This window comes from Pygocentrus nattereri, chromosome 17 (genome assembly GCF_015220715.1).
Source record: "Pygocentrus nattereri isolate fPygNat1 chromosome 17, fPygNat1.pri, whole genome shotgun sequence".
In the NCBI taxonomy this organism is placed as follows: domain Eukaryota; kingdom Metazoa; phylum Chordata; class Actinopteri; order Characiformes; family Serrasalmidae; genus Pygocentrus; species Pygocentrus nattereri.
The window spans coordinates 9558681-9582315 of record NC_051227.1 but is presented as its reverse complement, the minus strand read 5'-3'; the positions used below and the strand labels follow the sequence as shown (position 1 = coordinate 9582315).

Here is a 23635-nt window from a genome sequence, read left to right as displayed (position 1 = left end):
TCTGGGTGACTTTTTCCTTTCACTCCACTACATTTCAGAGTCTAATATCCGACTTTTTCCTCCGCTACATTTTGAGAAATCTGTCGTTCCTTTTGGTTTCTGTGTGTATAAAAACGTAACATGTCAAAACAAAAGAAGCGCAAAGCCAGAGCACCAATCAGGGCCCAGCGGTCACTTTGCTCTGAGCTGGTTTTGACCTGTTGGTCATACCGACCCAGTGCAGCACACAGTTCAACGTCAGTGCAGCAGCATAAAAATTTGGGAGCACATGCGTCACCTAAATGATGAACTAACCTAACTTTGTGTAAATAGAGCACAATATAGAAATATGTCCACATATGCAGTCGAGACTGACGCGGCTTTTTTCTGAATTTCTACAAACACCATTTCATTTTATAATAAATTAGTTTGGGCTGGTTTATGTTTATGAACAGAGGCCTACAGATCAACATAGTAAAGGAGCTCATCTGTGATCCTGAGTTTAAAGCCAGTTTTTATTCAACTTAAACTTGGAACTAAGTTGTAAATAAATCTGAAACTGAAACTTTGCTTGTGTGTAAAAAGTGATTTCAGAGCCACTCGGTTCTCCCTGATGGAAACTGTTTACCTTCAGTGTTTTGTGCTTCTGATCATTTTAATAGACGTCAGCGTCACTAATGACGTTCTATTAAAAGACTGGTTTACCAAGAGAGACGCTGGAGGACTTTCACCTGAAATGAGTTCATGAAGCCAGTCTGGTTATAAAAATGATAACAGGACATCAGAGCCAGAATTACTGTTTTAGTACTTTTACTTTATACTTAAGTACATTTGAAGGTAAATACTTTAGTACTTTTAGTCAAGTGGAGGTCTAAAGGGAGGAACTTCTACTTTTACTGGAGTAATGTTTTACCTTGGGTGCCTCGACTTTAACTCAAGTACATGATATATACATATAGTTGGCTCCAATATGATGTGCAACATGAGGGACATCTTGTGGTAATAAGATGGTACTACATCATAATGTGGCAGAGATTATTCTCCACATCGTGTTTTTTTCTTCGACTGAACGGACAAACAGGAATGCCAGTCAGAGGGGAACCTTCAGGGCCTTTAGGACTGTTTGTACAGAGGACGGAACAGTAGGTTAAACTTTTTTCATACACATACACACAAGCCACTTTATTAGGTACACCTTGCTAGTAAAAGGTTGGACCCCCTTTTGCCTTCAGAACTGCCTTAATTCTTCGTGCCACACTTTCAACAAGGTGTTGGAAACGTTCCTCAGAGATGTTGGTTGGTTATTTGAGTTGCTGTTGCCTTTCTATCATCTAGAACCAGTCTGCCCATTCTCCTCTGACCTCTCACATCAACAAGGCATTTTCGTCCACAACTGACCGCTCACTGGATATTTCCTGTTGTTCGGACCGTTCTCTGTAAACCCTAGAGATGGTTGTGCATGAAAATCCCAGTAGATCAGCAGTTTCTGAAATACTCAGACCAGCCCGTCTGGCACCAACAACCACGCCACGTTCAAAGTCCCTTAAATCCCCGTTTTGATGCTCAGTCTGCACTTCAGCAAGTTGTCTTGACCACCTCTACATAACTAAATGCATTGAGTTGTGGCCGTGTGATTGGATGATTAGCTATTTGTGTTAACAAGCAACTGAACAGGTGTACTGTACCTAATATACATAATACCCCCCCCCTTTAAAGTTTGTTACAGGCCTTTATATCAAATAACCACAACCAGAGAACTTTATTATTTAATTATTTTTTTTTATATCTCAACCTTTTACAGTAAAATATAACAAAACCAACATAATGAAAAGAAATAATTAGCTGGATCTGAGCACACGTTTCACTTCGTCTTCATGCTCTACTTACAAAAAGGAGGAGAAAAGCTGGGACAGGGAGATGAAGAGCGAAAGAGAAACACCTTGCTCTTCTAACGGGCGTCACGGACAGAAAGAGTCTGTGCAGCCTGGTCTTATTACGGTCACAGGCAGGGAGAAGGGGAGGGAGGGAGGGAGGGAGGGAGGGAGGGAGGAAGGAAGGAAGAGGGGCTTCTAAATATCACACATGGAGGTCCCAGGTAAAAATGACTGAGTTTGCGTTGATGAACTAGGGGAGTGTTTCTCAATCCCATGCATTGAAGAAGAAGAAGCAAAAAAAAGTTCCTTTTCCTGCAGGACCGCACTCGGAACCTCGTGACGGGTCGGTTAATTTGGGTCAGGTGTGCTGGAAGCAGGCAGAAACACAAACGTGGAGCCCACAATGAGCAGGACTGAGAAACACTCAACTAGAGTCTGTGTTCGTGGGAGTTTAGGCGTCGTAGTTGGGGTTTTTGCGCAGGATGACAAAGCCCTCGAGGATGGGGGTGACGGGGATGTACTCTTCGGTGGCCAACTCCGCCCTCTCTCCGTGAGCCAGCAGCACTGGTGTGGTGTGCGTCTGAAAGCCGGTGATCGCTTTGGGCTTGCCTGCCTGTCCCACCACGTCCACAGCCTACAGAGAGGAACGGAGAGAGGCCGTCATTCAGAGCACCGTAACAGACAGGCAGGCTTTGGGACGACTGATACAAGTGTTTTCAGTAGGACTGCAGGTCGATCCCAAAAAGAGTCGATTCCCCGACGCCAGGCGTTTGGGAATCGAGGATCGACTCTGAAGCTTTGGACTCATTTGGTGGTCACCGCCTAGACAGACTGTCTGAAAAATGCACCACTCCACAAAGTAAAATATGCATTTCTAACGAAAAAGTGTCTCACGATATAAACAGAACCATCTAAACAGCCAAATGAGGCCAGCCAAGTTAAGTTAGGATAACCGCGTTAAGCATATCACATAAATAAACCGACATCTCACGTCCCTGAGGATCAACTGAAGTGGGAGCACCTGCAGCCGAGGTCAACATCTCATCATTTATACCAAGCATGTCAAACTCCATCACAAAAAAGGGCCACAATAAAAAAAATCTCATAAATCTGTGGGCCAGAGAACGCTGATGTTTTTCTTTCATCGTTTAATTAAAATGTTACTAAAACCATTGTTTATTCAAAATACACGCACTTGTAGTAAACCTCCAAATAATACACGAATACATGAGATACTCAAAGTTTAAACCAGTCTTTTAAACCTGCCTATTTGCTTGAACCAGACACCTTGCATTCTTTCTCTGCTGAGCCGACGTTCAGGGTTTGTGCTGGCTGAACAGCTGAAATGCGGCTACTGGCGATTTGACGGGTGTGGAACTGTGCAGAACTGAGGCGTAACCCCAGTCCCATAGACTGTGGTTGTGGTAGGAGAGTCTAAGTGCACATTATGTTGCAGTGCATGCTGGGGACTGTAGTCCAGAGGTTTGTGAAACTGGCTAATGTTAACAGAAAATTAAAATGCTTCTGCGGGAAGGATAGGACTGCATCATGGGTCTGATCTGGCCCATGGGCCTTGTGTTTGGTGTAGCGTAGTGGAAAACACCTTCTACGCCATAGACGCCTGGGTAAACACCCTACACTACACCAGTAAGAGTCCTTGGGCAAGACTCCTAACACCACCTTCGCCTCCCTGTGTATAAATGATCCAACCGTAAGTCGCTCTGGATAAGAGCGTCTTCCAAACGCCAAAAATGTAAATATACATGTTTGACTCGTGGGATTTATACTTAAGATTAACTTTTCCCAGAGTTTTGATTTTTGAAAAATCAACAAAGCTACCGTGCGGAATCGACTCCTTTGATTCAGATTGATTCATAGGCTTTCAGCTGTGTGATGCAGTTCTATCCAGTTTTATAGAGAACATTACGCCAGTAGCCAAATAAGCAAGTCTATTTGAGATTACCTAAATTATGCTTGAACAAGATTATTTCTTAAAAATAGTCAATAAATCTAATGTCCCCTGCCGACACTCCTGTATTAAGATCGCTTAAGATTATTTACCTTTAATCAATATCAAGATTATTTACCTTATTTCTAAACACTAAGTAAGTAAATAAGTAATTGGAAGTAAAATGATCTCCCTATAGTGGCAGTTAATTTTGCTTGTTTTAAGAAACGTGCTTGAAACCAGCAAAATCATCTGCCAGTATAGTGAGATAATTTAACTTTTAAAAATTACCTAAAACAAGTGGATAAACATCTAAAAATGAGCTAGATAATCTTAGAATAAGCGCGCACCAATCTCAAAACGAGAACCAGACACCTTGCCTGGATTTAAGATCTTTTCACTTGACGAGAGAAGCGAAGCAAGGCTGATTTAGTTTGAACACTATTTGGCGGAATGTAAGCTTCCACGACTTGTTAGCTACATTAACCTGGCAGCTCCAGAGCAAAACTTAAGAAGCCAACAGACACCAAACACGTCTTTGCAAATTGAAATTTTCACAAAACTCTATTCCTAGATGCATCACGATGCGGATGTGAACGATTCTGAATCAATTTTAAAAATTCAAATCGATTTTCTAAACGTTTAATTTAATCCTGTCTTTAATCTAAACGTTCATTTCATCACAGATGAGCAGCAGCATCAGCGTCTCATGAACTCTGAACAAGAGCCGTCCAGTTCAGCTACATCACGTCCACTTGATTTATTAGTAAAAGATATTGGAAGTAAATTCATTATAGATCATACAATCACTTTGATTTAAAAGTACCTGTCCCACTCGGACGGACACTGGCAGCGGCCGGAGCTCCTCATCGAATGTGACAAGCATCCGAGGCTGCATTGCTGCTACAAGCCCGTACAGCACGTAGTGAGACTTGCCCAGGATTACTGCAGAAAGAGGAATGAAAACGCAGTTGGTGACTGAAATGACTGTTTACTCAAAAACAGCATTTTAAATCTAGTGCTAGGCAGCTTGCATTTGTAATAAATTTAAGGAACTTAAATGTGCCTGAGGCGCCACAATGTGACCGCTGCACCGTTTAAACTCCAAAAAGAAGCTGGCGAATGAGAAACTGACTCAAGCCTCGTGACTTTAGTGTTCGAGTTACTCATTGCAGGTTTAACGTATCAGGAGACCAGCTGGAGTGACTATAAACACTAATAAGCCCATTTGTCTCCAAATTATCGATGTCCGTCTTAAATCTCTCTCTTTGCCGTTTCGTAGCTACTAGCTGGGCAAGATTGTTGTCTTTGTTACTATGGTGCCAACCGTCTGCGTTGATCTTCAGGGTTAAAGGGTGAATCAGCAGTTCTACATTAACTCCAGCGTTTAAGACCATTTACTGTTAAACTGTGCTGAAGGATCAGCAGAGCTTTATTTTACTGTAAAGGAGAATTAATTTATTATTACCTACTAATCTAACTCAGCTGTGGAGCCACAACAGAGCAGTAACAGAGCCTCAACTGGCCGACACCTGGTCTAGACTGGTGGGCCAGTGCAGACAGCGTAATATTTTCATATGAATTGCTGCTTTTAGAATATGAAATATTACATATCTGCACTGATTTAAAGGGTGGAGAAAAGATAAATGAGACACAGAATATTCTTACTGTTTTTGACGTCTAGGAAGGACACAAGGACTGTGAGGAGTCCGGCTACTGCCACCTGACTCATGAGCTGCCTGTCACTGTGGTATGGACACAGGGTCAGCGTGCCTTTGCCCAGATGAGTCAGACCCTGACCGAACAGAAAGGTGTTAATGGATGTGATTCTTTACAGTTTAGGGGGCGAAAAAAAACACACAAGTCCTCACCTGTGCGAGTCGGACCATGAACAGGTTATTGGGGTCCTTGGCGTGGTACTGAGCCAGCTGTCGCAGCATGGCTGCTAGACGTGCGTTGTTGGTGCCTGTGGACAGAAAACTGACCGTTATGGGCACATAGCAGCAAAGTGTGGGGACAGTCAGTGGACCAATGTATGAGCACATTTTCCCAAACACTCATCTGCTAAACAGAACCATCACATGGTTATGTTTATATATTTATAGCTTTGTATGGACACACACACAAACAAAAACCCACCGCTGCCCACCATGCCCATGGCGAAGATGGCGTTGTGGGACACCTCGGGGTCAGCGTCGTGGGAGAATTTACTCAGAGTGTCCAGAATGTTGAGTCTGGGGTTGGAAACGGAGATCAGAGCTAATGCTAGTGGCACCGCCCTCCGCAGAGTGGGCTCCCCATACCGCAACTAAAGAGGAAAAAAAAGGCAAAACATTTACATGATGCACTTCAAGGAAAGATTTAAGCATCTCTCAAGCTTATCCTATGTAAATAACCATGAAAGTGCATCACTATTAGTGTTACTGTACTCCTTTCATTGTTGTGGCAACAGTTAAATTACAATTCATGCCAAAAAAGTAATTTAAACCTTAAAAAGAAGATAGAAAAACAAACACAGTTGAAAAGAAACTGTAATAGTGAGGCTCCTCTGTCTTAAAGCACCTCACTCCACTCAGTCTGTGAGGACTAACCAGGTGGCCAAACGTGCGCAGCGCCATTTCCGATCCGATCTCCTCTCCCATAGCGATGAGCGCGATACCCAGCACAGCCACACCCTGCGGCAGAGAGCGTAAACAGATCAAACGGGGAAAGCCTGCGCTTCACACCTTCACATCAGCTGACACCGCTTTCATGAGCCGAAACATAAAATCACGTCCACGCACCTGGTGGGAGCCCATGTCTGCTGCACTTTCTTTCTTGTCTTTGTCCTTTTTGTCTTTCTTGTCTTTGTCGTCGTCTTTGTCCTTTGTGTTATCGTAGTGCTCGCTGCAGATGTGCAACAACTGCTGCACCTTCAGGACGTTGCCGGAGCCTGAGAGAGAGAGAGAGAGAGAGAAACAAACATTCAGTATAACTGCAGCTTGCGCGTACACAAGAACCCTCAAGATATATTATGACCCCCGTGGTTCACCATCATTGTGTAGGTGCTATCATTTACCTGCATAGGCACATATGTCCACAAGTGTGTTTGCGAAGCTACGGTACGGCTCTGGAACAACCTGCAGGGCTGCCAGAGTGGTCTCAATTGCCTCCCCTTTACCTACACACAGACAGACAAGAGAACAGTCCTTTTCAGCACCTTCTGTGTGAAAATTCATAAGCAATGAAATTAATAACCGAAACAAACCACACTGCATCTGCGTGAAGGCCTCTAACTGGCTTCAAATTGCTCCACAATGACTCATTAGGCTTTGACCACAATGGACGCTTATGGCCGTTTTATCGTAGTGCAGTTTGCAGACGGTCCCTTAACAGCTCAGTGGGTAGGACAGTCTATAGCAGGCGTCATACTGGTGGCCTTCGGGGCACTTTGGCACCTAACGCTCTGAATTCAGTTTGTGAAGGCCTTGCTGATGAGCTGAATCAGGTGTGTTTAATAAGGCAGTGAGCTGAAGTCTGCAGAGCTCTGGCCTGCAGGTACTGGAGACTGACACACGTGGTCTATAAAAACTATAGAAAGTTGTATCGGCCTGGGTTGCAAACAATAATTTACACATATTAACCTTTTTGCGCTGTCTGCTCAAAAAGACATAGAAAAAAAACCCCAAAAGAAATCTGACCGTGAGAACCGCACAGTGACAACTAATTTCTTCAAGAATTTACCAAGTTAACTTAAAATGGAAGAATCACAAAATATCACGAGATACTAGCTGTCCGTCTGCTCTCCACTCTCGTGGTACAGTCCCCTGAGGTGCACTGCCCTTACCGAGGTGGTTGAGTCCGAGGCCGAGGGGGAGCCAGCGAGCGTACGTGTCTTTCAGCTCCTGCTCGTTCTTCTCCATGATGGTCTGCAGGATGGTGGAAGTGACGTCACCATTACAGGAGCCTACTGCGATCATCCCGCAGGCCAGCGCGGTCACGCCCGCAACCTACAAACACAAGACACTCTGCATTTCACAGGCATAAACACTGAAAACCTGTGAATTAAGGCCTAAAAACGATCATTCACTTTAATCACAGAAACCGAAAACTGCAGACACGTTAAAAACGTGTGCAGAGATGTCAAAGCAGGAGATGCGGACTGTGACTGGAGCCACAGTCCATCGCATTTCCAGTGAAAACAGGATTAACGATTTGGTTTGCAATCTCTTTAGTTCCGAGTGTTTTAGTGCCCCATTTGAAATAAACCTCACTCCACTCAGGGGGCTTCTGGATCAGGGTCATCAAAATCAATAACAATAAACTTTACTTGATATTGTCTTCGTCGTCATTGGTTTATCACTAATGTCAACCTCACACCAAACGACTTCAAGCGATTTCACTGTCGCAGACAAATATCCAACGTTGAGCCATCTCGACTGTTTAGTGCGAGGTGGTCAGGATGGCCGCCTTAAGTCAGTAAGTTTTAAGTCTTGGCTCGTGCACATAGTGACGCACCAGGGGCGAGAGTGAGAGAGCGGGCATGAAAATGTATGTGCGAGAGCCTGAAATCTCTAAAAACGGCTCCACTTTAACACAATAAGCCAATAACTTAAAACGTAAAGTGACTTGTTTAATATATCAGGACTTTAAAAACAGCATTATTGAAGAATCGTTTGTTTTCCTTATTTTTATTTCTTTCTTTTTCCTGTTACGCTGTTTTTTACGGTTTAGTAATAAACACGGCTGAACCGCTGCATGCTGTGTTGATGTGTGAATCTTTATATCAAATTTTAAAAGTAGCTGCACATTTTAGAGGTTAATTAAAAGATTCTGCCAGTGTGCACTGCATTGAGGCCCAGGTCTTTTCACACCCAGCCAACGTATCTTCCCATCTGTACCTCCACAGAATGGAAGGAAAAGCGTTTATCTGCTTGTATGATGGGGAACGATCGCAAAAATCTAGCTGCAGGCTTGTAAATAGTGATGCTGCAAGATTTCCTGTCTATTCAAAAACAGTCTGAGACTAAAAACCGGGACACGGTCTTCAGATGCGAGACAGTGTCAGGCTTTAGTCTTTCCAGAGTCTTCTAGTGTATGGTTAACATAAGTCTAACAACAGGAAGCTGACGCTCGGCCAGAAACCGCAGATCTTCGCTTTTATTTTAAGGCTCAACTTTTTCAATCAGCTGCGCAGGAATGACAGAGTCTGTAAAGAGTCAGACGTTAAGACAGGCAGATTATGCTGACAGTAAAGTGCTGACGTGCTGCTAGAAAAAGAGGAAAGCCGGCTATTTGGTGCAGACCCGAATACAGGTGGAGCGTTCATCAAAACAGAGCGAACTAAAGAAAAAACCATGGGTAGGCCTGCCCCGAACGGAGAAAGCATCCCCAGGAACCTCTCTCTCTGTCTGATTCTGCACTGCTTCAAACCGATGACTGCGATGTTTTGATTCATACGTCTCTACCGGCCCACGAGGAACTACTTTGTCCCCTGAGTAAAGGTCCGAGGGCCACTAAAGGGTCCTTCATGGCCCACAGTTTGAGAAACCCTAACAAACACTGTTCAGAGCTTCAGAAGCAAAGTGAACTCATTAATGATGAACTAATCCAGCACGTTGCAGCCTTTTACATACGTAATTAAACTGAACGGATCATAAATAAAGATCAGGATCAAACTCACCTCCATGCTGGATTTAGAATCCCCCATGACTGGCAGCAGCAGAGACAGGACGTCCTCTCGGTTAGAGCCGGCGTAGGCCAGGCCCAGCCTTGGTGAACACAAAGGGCAGATTTTAAACCGTGCAGCACTTTTTTTTTCTTCTAGATCACATGGTGTAGATGCGGTGAAACCAAGCAGGTTTCCTCAAAATGACCACATTTCTTAACACGACGTTAGAAACGGCCACGTTTCAAGACATAAAAGAGGAGGATCATCACACGAAAGGGTGACGTACCCAAAGATGGCTCCTATCCTCATGACGTTGCTGTTGTGGAGGACGTAGTCGGACAGAAGAGCCAAAGCTGGGTCACATTCGTTACGCACTCCTGAGTTCACTATACCGCACGCCAACAAGGCCCCGGACTTGAGAGAGAGAGAGAGAGAGAGAGAGAGAGAGAGAGAGAGAGAGAGAGAGAGAGAGAGAGAGAGAGAGAGAGATGCATGTTGGACCTGCAGTTACAGCACGGCGCGTCCGCTGCTGTGTTTGCGAACGAGTTCCGAGTTCATACCTTGATGTAATCTTCAGAAGAGTACAGATATTTGTCAATCTGGGTGAGACCCCCGTCCACGTCCCACAGCAGTATCATACCCAGAGATGCAGCCGCACTCAGCATTCCTGAGTTTCCACACACACAACGCATACATTTTAATCCTTCTGACACCAACTGTTATACTTTAGAACACAGCTTGCCGTAGATCTTACCATGATCCTTGTTCTTATACAGCCACTTATTGCCGTCCTCCGTCAGCAGTTTGTCCTGCCCAAACGCTGCGTTAACAAATCCGTTCACGAACGAGGAGGCCAGGTTCATACGGGCAGAGTCCACCTGAGATCCACTGCCACCAAATCCTGCCAGAAAGAGAGAAAAGGTGGATTACTCAGCACATTCGTTCACAGCACAGAGAAAAAGACTTTAAATAAAAAAAAACATATTAAAAAAAGTCTCACTGTTGTTCTCCAGGTGAGTTTTGTAAATATCATCTGGCACTTTGGGCTCCATGATATCCAGCTGTGGATGGAAGTAACGACAGACATGGTGCATCAGAAACTTCATCGTACACAGAGAACACGGCAAGTTGTGCTGGCCTAACGCACACAGGCTACCTCTGCGTAGAGTGAATGCACAGGCCTTTAATGCATTAAAACTGTGCATGTTACAGAGCAGAACAGCGAGAAAGATATACAGACATTCCTTTTTCCAGACGGATAAATGGTCACATCAGTCACTCTGCTCAAAAGAAAAGTGCACGGTATGTTTGTTTATCCTCGACAACATTCTGACTTGTGATCAGGTGAAAATTTGAAGCCTGCTAGACCAACCAGAAAACTGTTTGACTATTTCAACGTTAACTTAATTATTTTTTAAAAGCCGTTTTTGATGTCATTGATTTATTTTAGTGTATTTTGCTGCGTGACTTGGCAAAACAAATTTTTACGAATTTACAACCATCTGTCACTGCGTTTGCACACTGTGAAATTAGACCTCTGCATTTAACCCATCTGTGCAGTGAAACACCACATACACACTAGTGAACACACACACACTAGGGGGCAGTGAGCACACGGCTCCACGGCGCCCAGGGAGCAACTGGGGGTTAGGTGTCTTACTCAAGGGCACTTCAGTCACGGACTGTCAGCCGAGGGGATCGAACCGGCAACCTTCCTTTCACAGGGCTGGTTCCCTAACCTCCAGCCCACGACAGCCCCCCCAAAGAGCGCGAACACAGTCCCCCACTACCAGAAATTATGCAGCCGAGATTCCCACATTTGGGGAATTCGCAAGGGTCAGCACCACCCAAGCGCAATGGCAGAGCCTCGCCCTGGGTGAACCTGGGTGGGACACTTTACCAGCCTGTGTGAAAGCGCTGACCAGTTAACACGGGCGCTGAAATGAAAAGCAAGACTATCTGCACGGCTCTTGCCACAGGGGAGCAATATATGTGAATCAGGCACAAGTCCTGTCTCAATTTACTCCTCAAAAGTGTAGACAAACAAGTACCTCACGAGCAAGGGCGAGGAAGTTGCTGTTGAGCTGCACGTTGGACATGATCTCCGTCAGGTCCTCGTAATCCTCTACATCTTCGTTCAGCTCCAGAAACATGCCGTGTCTGCCCAGCATGAACGCCATCTGCTTTTGAATCACACTGCATACAAACAGAGGAGAAGGAGCTGGATATTAAAGCCTGATCTCATGGGTTGTCTGCACCTTGGATCCATTAGTCTTGGATGAGTTTCTCTAGTATGTATTCGTATTGTTTTTAAGCGTGGTGTTGTCTTACATGTCTTTGCAGGAGGTGAAAATGTTCTCCACCAGCTCCACGTCGTTGAGCATCAGCGCCAGCCTGAGGGCTTCGGGGTAACGGTTGAACTTGCGGAAGATGTTGAGGGCGCACTTCAGCAAGGCGGAGTTCTCCGGCTCAGGAACGTAACTCACACAGCTAGAGAAACAAAAAAGAAAGAAGGTTAAAGAGAAGAACGAACTTAAAACTAGAAAAGGGTTCAAGTACTTTTTCAACACAGATAGAGACTTGCCTGGTGAGGTAAAGGCAGACTTTAGCGTAGGCGTTTTCATCAATGTACATCTCCAGCATGTCCAGTCGTTCGATCTCCATGAGCAGGTCGCAAGCCTCGTGCTCGGCATTGTGGGCCATGTTATAGGGCACAATCTCTTTCACCAGCTTCAACAGAGTCTCCTGCTGCGCCTTATCGCCCTCCTCGATCTCCTGCCACTCTTTGGCGACTTCTCCCGCAAGGTGCCTACATATGAGAGAATCACAGACACAGAAACATTAAGAATAAGTACAACTCTCTCAGTGACGTTTACACCAACGCGAGTGATGATTTTAGAGTCTCATTCACAGTTACCAACGTTTACCTCACGTATTCGTGGCCCCAGGACGCCAGTTCTTCCTGTGAGCCCAACAGACGATACTTCAAACATTCCCGCTCCCCACTCATCGTCATAGCGAGGACAGAAACCACGTCGGCACAGAAACGCTGAAATAAGAGCGAAAAAACATGACATTACTACTGAAAATGTGTACAAACTGTTTTATTACTTGCGCAACTGTATAAAATCTTGTGTGTAATGCATTTTCATGTTTATTTGGAGTCACAACACTAGTGCAACTGAGCCAGCATAAAAACAAAATTAAGGCCACGGACACTGGCCTGTGGTCTTTAAGATATGTCTATGCATTCCTAAAAGCATGTTAGAATAAAAACCCTCTCTTTTTGATTTTACTACACACTTGAGTAAATAAAGGTTTCAAAACATAAGAAAATGCCACAGTTTTGTAATATTCTAATGGTTTTTAATAATATTTTAATAGTCTACTCCATCTGTGCATTAAATGGGGTGGTTGCTTCTGATGTTTTTTTCAGATTGGGGTGCAAAATACATTGATTATTTTTTTAAATGCACTGCTGTTGTAGAATAACACAGTCATTTATTATACCGTCCATGGCTCTTGCAACTATTTCCATTTAATCTGACGTTAAAAAAAGCATTTTTATAAAGACTTGGAAACATTGTTCTTGTGCACCCAAGATTTTTGCAGAGTACTGCATCTTTTCTGTTGTTCTTGGACGAACAGCAGCTGCAGTGCTCAGCCTAGTTACAGTAGCATCTCTAACCTCCTGATCACTTCCATGAAAACAACATGTTCGGCACTCGGGTTCCCCTGTAGCAACGTATCGCATATTCAATGCCATATAACTGAGCCAAAAAAATTTGTTGCACTTTACGACCTGGTTAAGATGCTGACGTTACACGGAATTGTATATGAGGGGCAGTCTTGTCCTGGAGGTTAGGGAACTGGCCCTGTGACCGGAAGGTCGCTGGTTCGACCCTGTCAGCTGACAGTCCATGACTGAGGTCTCCTTGAGCAAGACACCGAACCCCCAACTGCTCACCAGGCGCTGTTGATGGGGCTGCCCACCGCTCCGATGTGCTCACTGACCCCTAGTGTGTGCTCACTAGTGTGTATGTGGCGTTTCACTTCACAGATGGGGTAAACACGGAGGTGAAATTTCCCCATTTGTAGGATTAAGAAAGTATCACTTGACTGTTGGTCTGCATAACAAATACCATGTCTGAACACTGGCACACACCTTGTTCTCTCCAGGAGCCATGCCTTCGTAGACTTCTTTGAGCTTGCCATAGTGAGGTCGCAAGAACTTCAGAGGTTTGGGCACGGAGGTCATGGAGGTCGTGGAGGAACGAATCTGCCTACGCAATTCCTCAAGCGCGGGACGGTAGAGAGAGGTATCCTTCTCCTGAGACAAAAGAGAGGAATAGATTGAACCGTTCATGTACTACGACTATACTGACAGAACACACGACGTGATTGACGCCAATCATTTCCCCCCAACCTGGACCACATTAGCCCCCAGAGACTCAAGCTAAACACCACACTTACACCAAGTCTCTCGACCATCAGTTCCAGCTCCTCTTGCAACTGCTTGTCCTCTTCAGACTAGACAGAAAAAAAAGACAAACACCATCAGAAAAAGACTTGAAAAGAAAGGAGGAGCTGTTAATGACCAGTGTAGGTCTGAGCTCTACATGCATGGCAGCGACTCGTGTTCTCTAGTAACACATTCAGCATGCTGTAATAATTTGTTTACACCCAAAGCAACAAGCAAACTTTGATGACATACGCCACCATGCAGCACCTATAACTGTGTGATAAAGTAAGTACACGCCATGAGCCATTTCAGCCTGTTCATTTGCGTGTGAATTTTCATTCTTCATTTAAACGAGTTCGACAAACAAAAGTGACTTAACATAAAACACTTAAATCGGCTTTTATCTCCTGTTTACAACTGAAATAAACAACGCGATTTTACGTGAAAAAAGTAAGACACACATGCATATGTCGCTGCTCCAAACGCGTCAGACTGCTAGAGAACATCTTCGATGAAGGTCCGTGCTCATCTATTTTATAAAACTTCAGATATCTGGTCCAGTTTGCTCCTTTGTTCTATTGAACTGTGTGGTATCAAAGCTGGGATCAAATAAGGGTCTGCGCTCTGCCGCCTCAGGTCCTTGCCAACATGCAATCACAGAATCGACTACGGATTCACTTGCATACCAGATGGGGCTTGAGGAAAATGTGAGGCCATCGGTCAACTCTGAAGCTGAAAAAGAGGACTTTCCAACAGGATAATGATCCCAAACATACAAGTAAATTCACTAAGAAACAGCTCAAAAGGATGAAACGGATGGTTGTAGAACGGCCCGGTCAACACCAAGATCTCAATCCCTTTAGTAGGGGTGTCTGCAACAGGCTGTGCTTGTAAGAGACCCCGACTATGTATGTTTGAGGAAAAAAAACATTGTATGGAAGAGCAAAAAATATCCCAATGTCAGAAACTGAAAAATCCCTTTAGTAGGGGGGTCTGCAACAGGTTCTTGTTGTAAGAGACCCCTCAAACATACATAGCGGGAAAACAAATTGTATGGAAGAGCAGGCAAAAAATATCCCAGATGTCAGAAAGTGGTGGAAAGCTGTTCCTGCCAAAGGGAGCAGTGTCCGTTACTGAAACCAAAGATATACTTACTTTTCCTAAAGTATTTCTTTACGGCAAAATCTAACCGTTTATTGTTCCATCGCATAACGTTGGTCTGTGCGTACTGATCGTAAGGCAGTCGAACACCGACGTGTCCAAATTAAGAGGCTTTTCACAATGATGTACTTATTTTTTCATATGTTTATATTCTTATTTTGTGGGGTAGCAACGAAACTCTGCCCAGCACTTGATTCAATTCTTGATACTAGGTTCTAGGTTTGATGTCCTCGTGTGCTCATTAAGTGGAAGCGGTTGATTGAGGACCGGTTCTAGATTTGATATCCTCACGTGCTCATTAAGTGGAAGGGGTTGATTGAGGACCGGTTCTAGGTTTGATGTCCTCGTGTGCTCGTTAAGTGGAGGGGGGTGGTTGAGGACCGGCGCCTAGTACACACTCAATTGAAATATTCTGAAAACATTATTGACATCCAGGATCCGAATCCAGGACTCATAAGCTGGAGCACCAATTATTCACCAGTGTACTATTACACCCCGAACGGCCGCTGTAAACACAATTCTGGAGATGATTGATCTGGAATTTTTAATCAAATCCATGGGAAACAGCTTACGGTTCTATAGGTGTCCGCATATGAAACCCAGAGCTCAGAGTTTTCAGAGCACGGTCCATCTCTTCAACAGTTCCTCAGGTTTTTCCGTCCACAGCCAAAAACTACGGACAAAGGTTTCTCCAGTTCCTTCAGCGACCACTCGATGGAAATCAGCCAACCATACAAACACTTCTTTGAGTTGAATCAGGTGTAATGCAACACCTAAAAAAGATGGTTCTTCAGTAAGGGAACGGTTCTATTTAGAACCTTGAGATCTATATAGAACCGTCTTATGCTTAAATGGACCTTGACATGGTGAAAGAACCATGAGATCTATATAGAACCATCTTATGCTTAAATGGACCTTGACATGGTGAAATGGTTCTTCAGATTGATGGAGAACGCGATGCATACGGTTGAAAATGCTCTAAAACCCAACAAAAAGGTTTCTTAGCATGACACTTGCTGGTGCTATGCAGAACCATTTTCAAAATAGTTCTATAGTGAATCATTTACATAAATATGCATAGATCTGAAGAACCACTGCCTTCACTACAAGAACCCTCGAACAACCAACTTTTTTCGGTGTCTCCAGCTGGGAAACACTGATCTAACTAGGTAGGACAATTGGCTGAACACTCAAAAATGATGGTTCTTCAAGGGTTCTTTGTGTTAAAAATGGTTCTATAGAGCTACAGAGACAAGAACCTTTCGCATGATTAAAGGGGTCTCCGCATCGTGAAAGGGTTCTTCAGACTGATGGAGAATGTGCTGTAGATGGTTCTATACATAAACCTTTCTAAAGGTTTCTTGTATTGTTACAATGTCAGGCCTTTTACAGTAGAAGAACCCGTTTTTGGTGCTAAACAGAACCATTTACATACATATTCATCAGGCTGTAGAACTAGGTACAAGGCTTGACTATACACTTATAAATTATGGGTTCTTCAATGGTTCTTTAGTAACAAAAATGGTTCTATAGAACCATGAACACTCAAAGAACCCTTTCAATGATCAAATGGTTCCTTGCATCATGGAATGGTTCTTCATGTTGATGAATGTGTGCTCTAGCGGGTTCCATATAGAACCTTTCTGAAAAGGAATCTTCTACTGTCACGATGCAGAGCTTGTTATGACAGAAGAAGCCCCTTTTTTTTGCTGCTGTGCAGAACTATTTCCAAAAAGGTTCTATATCAAATCATACACACATATATTCATCAGTTTAAGGAACCACTTCACCCCCCCAAAGAACCCTTTTAAGGACCACCTGTGTCCAGCTGAAAAACAGTAGGTAGAGCTTTAAATTGGTGGTTCTTTAGTAAATAGAAATGTTTACAGAACCATGAACACTCAAAGAACCCTTTCAATGATCAAATGGTTCCTTGCATCATGGAATGGTCATCATGTTGATGAATGTGTGCTCTAGCTGGTACCATGTAGAACCTTTCTGAAAAGGGTTCTTCTACTATCACGATGCCGAGCTTCTTACGACAGAAGAACCCGTTTTTCACTGCTGTGCAGAACCACCGCCAAAAAGATTCTATATTAAAATCATCCATACATATTAATCAGTCTAAGGAACCACTTCTCCAGCCAAAGAACCCCTTTAAGAACCACCTGTGTCCAGCTGGGAAACACCAATCTAACTAGGTAGACGGCTTAAAAACGGTGGTTCCTCAGAGGTTCTTTAGTAAAGAGAAATGTTTACAGAACCACCTCCAGAGACTAAACGGTTCTTCATATTGGTAAATGAGTGCTATAGATGGTTCTAGCAGGCATGTTGGAACATTAGAACCTTTTTTCGGTGCTATATAACATCATCCATCAGTCTGAAGGACTCTAACTCCGCAAAGCGTTCGTGGTTCTACAAAGAACAGCTTTCTTTACTGGAGAACCGTCGTTTTTAAGTGTGTGACTATTCTGACAGGATTAGCTTAGCTTAGCTTAGCAGCCCTGACAGTTCACACTGCTGTGTGTCGCTTTAGCCAGCCGAGCTAACGCTAACGCTCCAGCTACCGCGGGAATAAGACACAAACATATGAATATAAAAATTTATATTTCTACACATTTATCTCTCTCTCAGTCCAGTATAGGAGCGTTAAATCTGCCTCGGCACATTTTAACCGGGGTTTTCACCGCGAGGCGCAGAAGCGGCTAAGCTAACGAAGCTAAAGCGGCTAAGCTAACGAAGCTAAAGCGGCTAATGTTATAGCTCATGTCCTGTCAGCTCAGCTACATTAACCGGTCATTTACGCCCCAACAGGGCGTTATAACCACAAACTGCGCTCTAGGTGTGGAATAATGCGGACTAAGGGACCGAACAGGACCGTTTAACCCTATAAAACGCACAGAGTGACTCAGCAGCGCCGTCATTCAACAAACTAGTCAGCATCTGCTGCTAACGTCGTGTTTTCCGAGCACGTCTGTTCACTAAACATGCTTTATGTCGCGTTAATGAAGCCTTTAAGTCGTTTTCGGTCGTTTCCATGCTGAGCTGTTCACGCGTTACTGTGTGTAAACGCACAGCCGAGCGAACGCAGCCAGGGACTCGGCTGCTCGCTCGCATTTCTCCGTTCCACCTTAAACGGCGCAGCAGTTTCGTCGCGCCGCCTGAAGCGCCGGAATGGAGCCGCTGTACCATTTAAGGTGGAACGGAGAAATGACAGCGAAAGCTGGAAACTTTGGTTTTTCCCCCCGAGGTTTTCGACGCCGTAAGCCATTTAGACTGGGCGGGTATCCCGTTGAATCCCTGCCGTTTGTATTCTCGGGGTTTGTTCGGCTGAAGTCGCTGAGGGTTTGACCGCTTTTCTGGCGCAGCTCTGCAGCAGTGACTCAGGCAAAACTCGACTACAGGCGGGTTTTTAGCTCCTCACCAGCTCCTGGTCTTCTTTCTTCTCCTTGTCTTTCCCGGCCGGCTGTTTCTCCTTCTCCTCCGTCTTCTCCGGCTGCTTTCTCTCTTTATTCTTGGACTCCTCCATCGTTCACGGTCGATGTTTCTCCCTCTTTCAGAAATAAAAGAAAACACGGATAGGGTCGCCGGCGTGTTGCGCTAACAAACGCCCCTCTGCACAGCGTTGCACCCCAAGGACCCCTTCTGGTCGCTGACGCGTTCGCCTGGTTGAATCCAGCCCAACTGCTAGTGTTCCGTGTGACTATGTAAAAAAAATCAAATTAACTTAATTTCACTTGAATGGCTCTGTAATTAAACGCACTTTAGCCAAATAGAACCAACGTGGAATCTCGCTTATTTATATACTTTAAGCAGAATTTGCTGATAAAACGTCTCGATTAATGGACCTATTCATCAAACGTGTTGGAAAACATACGAAAACGCTTTTAGAGCTCACTGCCGATTTACTGCTTGGCTTATTTAGGGACGCAGTGAGAAGTGATTCAGCTCCTCGAGCTCCTCCCAGAGCTGCTTGACGGAGTTAAGGTCCTTCGAGTCAGCCAATCAGAGCACGGCAGGAAACCGGGGGTACGCAATTTGCCGAGGAACCAATATTGACACACAACCGGCGGGTTCGACTTCTTCGCTCATGAGTCGGTGGCTCGTGGCGAGTTACGAACGTGAGCGCCGCCCAGCGAGCACGATGGGAAGTTCCAGTGCTTTACAGTTCATTTAGTTTTTATGGCAAATCCGCCGAAAAGACGTTTAAATGAACACACACACACACACACACACACACACACACACACACACTGTGGGGGGAACCCGGAGAACCCGGAGGAAACCCACACAGACATGGGGAGAACTTACAGACTCCACACAGAAAGGACCCCGGTCACCCGGCCGGGGAATCGAACCCAGGCCCTGCCTGCTGTGAGGCGACAGCGCGCCACCCAGCGCGAGGCATTTGTGACAAAAATAAAAAAAGTTAAATCGGCTGTTTGTCGTTTCATTTATGAAAAAGCTAACAGAGAGAAGAAAATCCAAGCTCTACTTCGGCTTCTCTTCATGAAATGCAGAATATGTGTCAAAACCAAAATCAAAATGCAACGTTTACGCTCTCGTTTCTTTTTCATAGCAATCGTCATCATCATCATCATCATCATCATCATCATCATCATCATCACTTTTATTTATATAGCGCCTTTCCCTGCTCAAGGACGCTTTACAATCAAAGAACATCTACACATTAAACAAAAGACCAATACAGGTAAACAGTCAAGTTTAAACAGAAATGCGATACCACAGTGAAGACACGTCTTTAACAGAGATTTGAATGAAGACGGAGACGCTGCTTAACTTGTTAACTTGAGAGCTACTACATTAAACGTTCGACTGCCCATAGAAGCCATTTTAAATCTAGGAGCATGAAGAAGGCCTAGATTTTGTTATCTCAAAGTGCGGGATGGGACATATCGATGAAGAAGCTCTGCCGAGTATTGAGGAGCCGGACTGTGCGGAGCTTTATATGTTATAAGGACAACCTTGTGTTGAATACGGAATGTAATGGGCAGCCAGTGAAGACTTTGAAGGACAGGGGGTGATGTGGTCATTCTTCTTTGCAAAGGTGACGATCCCAGCCGCGACATTTTGAACATACTGTAACTGAGCGTGACAGGAAGGCCAGGAAAGAGAACATTGCCGTCGTCCAGCCGTGACGTCACTAATGCACCTACAAGCGTTTCTACATCGGCTTGGCTGAGAAACGGTCGGAGACGAGAAATATTGCGAGGATGGAAAAATGCTGTCTTAACAACGGAATTGATGTGGATGTCAAAAGCGAGCGTAGGGTCAGAGATAACTCAGAGGTTGCGGACGTGGGGAGAAGGTGCTGCTAGAATCCCATCGATATTGATGCCGAGGACAGATGAGCTGGATATCGGTGACTCTGAGCCAGTTAAAAGCAGCTCAGTCTTGCTGGTGTTTAGTTTTAAAAAGTTCAAGCTCATCCGTGACTTTATTTTCATGGATACAGTCAGAAAGAGCAGGTGGTGGTGTAGATCTGAGTGTCGTCAGCATAACAATGAAAACCTAAACCATGAAGGCGTATTATTTGCCCAAGTGGCAGCATGAAAATAGTGAAGAGCAATGGACCTTGCTCTGCCGTGATGGGCTCCGTTTTTGCTTGTGCCTCAGAGCCTTTAACACCTGTGAAATCACACAAACTCTTGCGTCTTACTGCTTTACTCTGTATGCTCTGCTGTCCGTCTCAGACCACGGACAGACTTCATCCTGAGTAGAACCTTCTAAATGACCCCTGGTCTGTTTGACCTGCTGAAACGCTGAAGACTCTGGCTGTGGGAACGCTGAGCCTCAAGGTCTTCACCATAAAGCAAAGCCAAAGCTGACGGGGACCGTTTTGTTTTCACAACGTACAAATTAATCGAACCACAAGACGAACTACAGACGAACCTCGAGAGGTGGTCTCAGTTCGGTTCGTTTTCAGGGCTGTTTAGAGGGTCTGAGTTCATTTGGCGTGTTCACATCTGCAAAAGAGACCATGACTCAGCAGCCACTTCAGACGCTGGAAGGGCCCGAGTGTGAAAACGCCCTAATTCCTCGACCTGTAGATGGAAATTAAAGCCAGTCAGATGAGATTTTTCCCAGTTAAAGCAAAGAACAATTGAACTGGTTCATCATCGTTTCCTTGTATTCTTGTAAAGAAGCAAGCAAAGCGAAGTTGTTTAAGCTTCTAGTTAAAATTCATACAGAATTCAATCAAACTTAACATTTGTCACTGAGCCCATGAAATTCTGTCAGCTAGCTTATTAAACATGCCTACAGAGCAAAATCAGACTTTCCGATTGTGACTGAGACTGAACTGGTCTATAATCTGTGCGTTTCAATAGTATACTTAGGACCTGCTGCTCATTTAGAGGCCTGATCCACCTCCTTGAAGCTCTCCGCATGATATTCACTGTGGTGAATTAATTGTGAAAACGTATCGGTTCATATTTGATATAGGATCTAACCTAATCCTGTTTTCGTGTTATTTTATAACATGTTTTTATGTCATTTATTATTGACAGGACTTAGAGTTCAATGAATTAGCAGTCAGTAAAATTTAACCACACTATCATTGCAATTTGTGCTCTTTTTTTACAGGGATTCGTCCAACTTTCAACCAACTTCTAGGACTGAACTTTGGAGCTGTGGAGACTTGCTTCCAAGCAGAACTGAGACTCACTTTGCTTTGTTCTGTTTTTTCAAATAAATCTGCAGAAATATTTCTCCACACTGTCAAAGTTCAGTCTTAGACGTTGGTTGAATTTCCCTTTTTTTCACTTAGTTTGCTTTCCTTATGCAAGACTACCTTAAATCTAATCTCCTGGACAATGAATTCATCAGACTTAAAGGCAAATGTAGTGCATGAAGGGTGGACACTGACGTTTATCAGAGTGTTGTAAGTTCAGAACTATTGGTTTGACCCATAAACACCACAGAGCGCAAATTCTGGTTGGAATAGTAACACTTTACCTGAAGTGTGTCTACGTAACACGTTCATAACATGTTCATGAATGTTTAAATCAACGTTAATAAAGTATACATGCTTTACATGATATTGACAAAGGACTACTATGCCATCTTACTGACCTTTTTCAAAATAAAGGTTGCTTGTTATTTTGAAAATCTATATTATTTTCAGTGAAATGCCTCATTAGAGCTAAAATAAAATGACCTCACTTTACCCCTTTGGTCATTAAGTCATGAAGACACTTTGACTTATTTTGCCTTTGTTTTCAACTTATTTTAATTATTTGCTGCCTCCTAAACACTTTTTTTATTCTTTCTTTTTTTACTGTTTTCTTTAAAATTTTATTGTGTCAACTGGTTAATTCAACAGTCTATACATTGTTGAGGAAAATGTTATTTATCCTGAGTTTAACCCTCTTGTGGTTAAATGTTGCACTGTTATTTCAAGGATTAATAAAGTCTGTTTTGCATTTACCTTAAAGTGATGGAAGTTAACCCAACTGAAATGCATGTTATCTGGATCTTAAAATTGCAATGCATTTACATCTATGTGGCTCTACAGCATCTATACATCTACAGGGAATAGATGAGTGTTTGGGCCTGTAATTTCCTTCATCCCACCACCAGTTGAATGATTGTTCATAGCATATGTACAAGAAACAAATAATTAAAAATGTTGAAAGTATGGATGTAATGTGCCTAAATGTTAAAGCACTTAATGACCGAAGGGGTAAAGTGAGGTAATTTTTATTTGGCTGTCCAGAAATGAATCATTTTACTGAAAATAATAGTGTTTTTCAAAATAAAAATGAGTGCTTGACACAGAAAAAAATGACACAGTAGTCCATATTAATATCATGTTAAACATGTATACTTGAGTGTCGATTTAAACATTCACAAACATGTTATGAAGTGTTCATGTAAGGTGTTATGAATGTGTTATGTAGACACTGTTCAAGTTATGTTACTTACTGTTGGAATTAGAGTCTCCACCAGGGACATGGTGTGGAATCTACCCACAGGGCCTTCCCAAAAGCATGCTTGTATTGAGATCATTGTAATAGGTAGAAAAGTCTGCAAATGTGTACCAACAATTTTTGTGCTACAACCTCCTTCAAAATTCGGCCCAGTGAGAAAACAGAACCTCAACTGCTATAAAACATAGTCAACATTGACATCCAATATCAAAATATCAACATTTCTATGTATTTGTGCTCCTTCTCAGGTGTATTACATCCCTTAATTCAAAGATTTCTGAACTGTATTCACTCATTCATTGTTCCTCACTGGGGTAGGAGTTACCTGATGCCTCTGAAAACAACATCGCTACGTTGTTTCCTTCTCCACCTTTTCAGCAAAGACAATAGGCCTGTATCAAATGCAGTCGTCTGTTACAATGTCTCATGTGTCAGTTGTGAAAAACCCATGTTTTAGTTGAAAATCAGCTCATAGGCCAATTTGAAGTTACAGCTTACCAGACGGATCCATAGCAGCTGGTCCAACACCATCTATCGGTCTGTCAACAACTCAAGACGATGGTCAGATGAGGACATCCCCAGAGTCTTTCCATTCATTCACAGGAGCCG

General features: G+C 43.7%; 1 protein-coding gene and 1 pseudogene across 3 annotated transcripts; both read right to left on the bottom strand.

Annotated features, from left to right (window-relative positions):
• Positions 1-1733: 1733 nt before the first annotated feature.
• On the bottom strand, positions 1734-21009 carry psmd2 (proteasome 26S subunit, non-ATPase 2). 3 transcript variants are annotated; one of them, XM_037546898.1, is made up of 21 exons: positions 20988-21009; positions 13925-13981; positions 13617-13781; positions 12379-12500; positions 12036-12260; positions 11783-11941; positions 11503-11647; positions 10452-10512; positions 10206-10352; positions 10012-10118; positions 9738-9865; positions 9464-9551; positions 7628-7790; positions 6860-6961; positions 6585-6733; positions 6393-6476; positions 5941-6109; positions 5673-5767; positions 5470-5596; positions 4628-4746; positions 1734-2487 (listed from the first exon to the last, which is right to left on the bottom strand). In XM_037546898.1, exons 2-21 carry the CDS (start codon positions 13940-13942, stop codon positions 2305-2307), a joined length of 2556 nt encoding a protein of 851 aa, XP_037402795.1. In that variant the 5' UTR covers positions 13943-13981; positions 20988-21009; the 3' UTR covers positions 1734-2304. The 3 variants fall into 3 exon arrangements, with proteins under 3 accessions (XP_037402795.1, XP_017574612.2, XP_017574615.1); XM_017719123.2 differs by lacking the exon at positions 20988-21009 and adding an exon at positions 18499-18571; XM_017719126.2 differs by lacking the exon at positions 20988-21009 and adding an exon at positions 15647-15872.
• Positions 11213-11361, bottom strand: LOC119265811 (annotated as a pseudogene).
• Positions 21010-23635: the final 2626 nt, after the last annotated feature.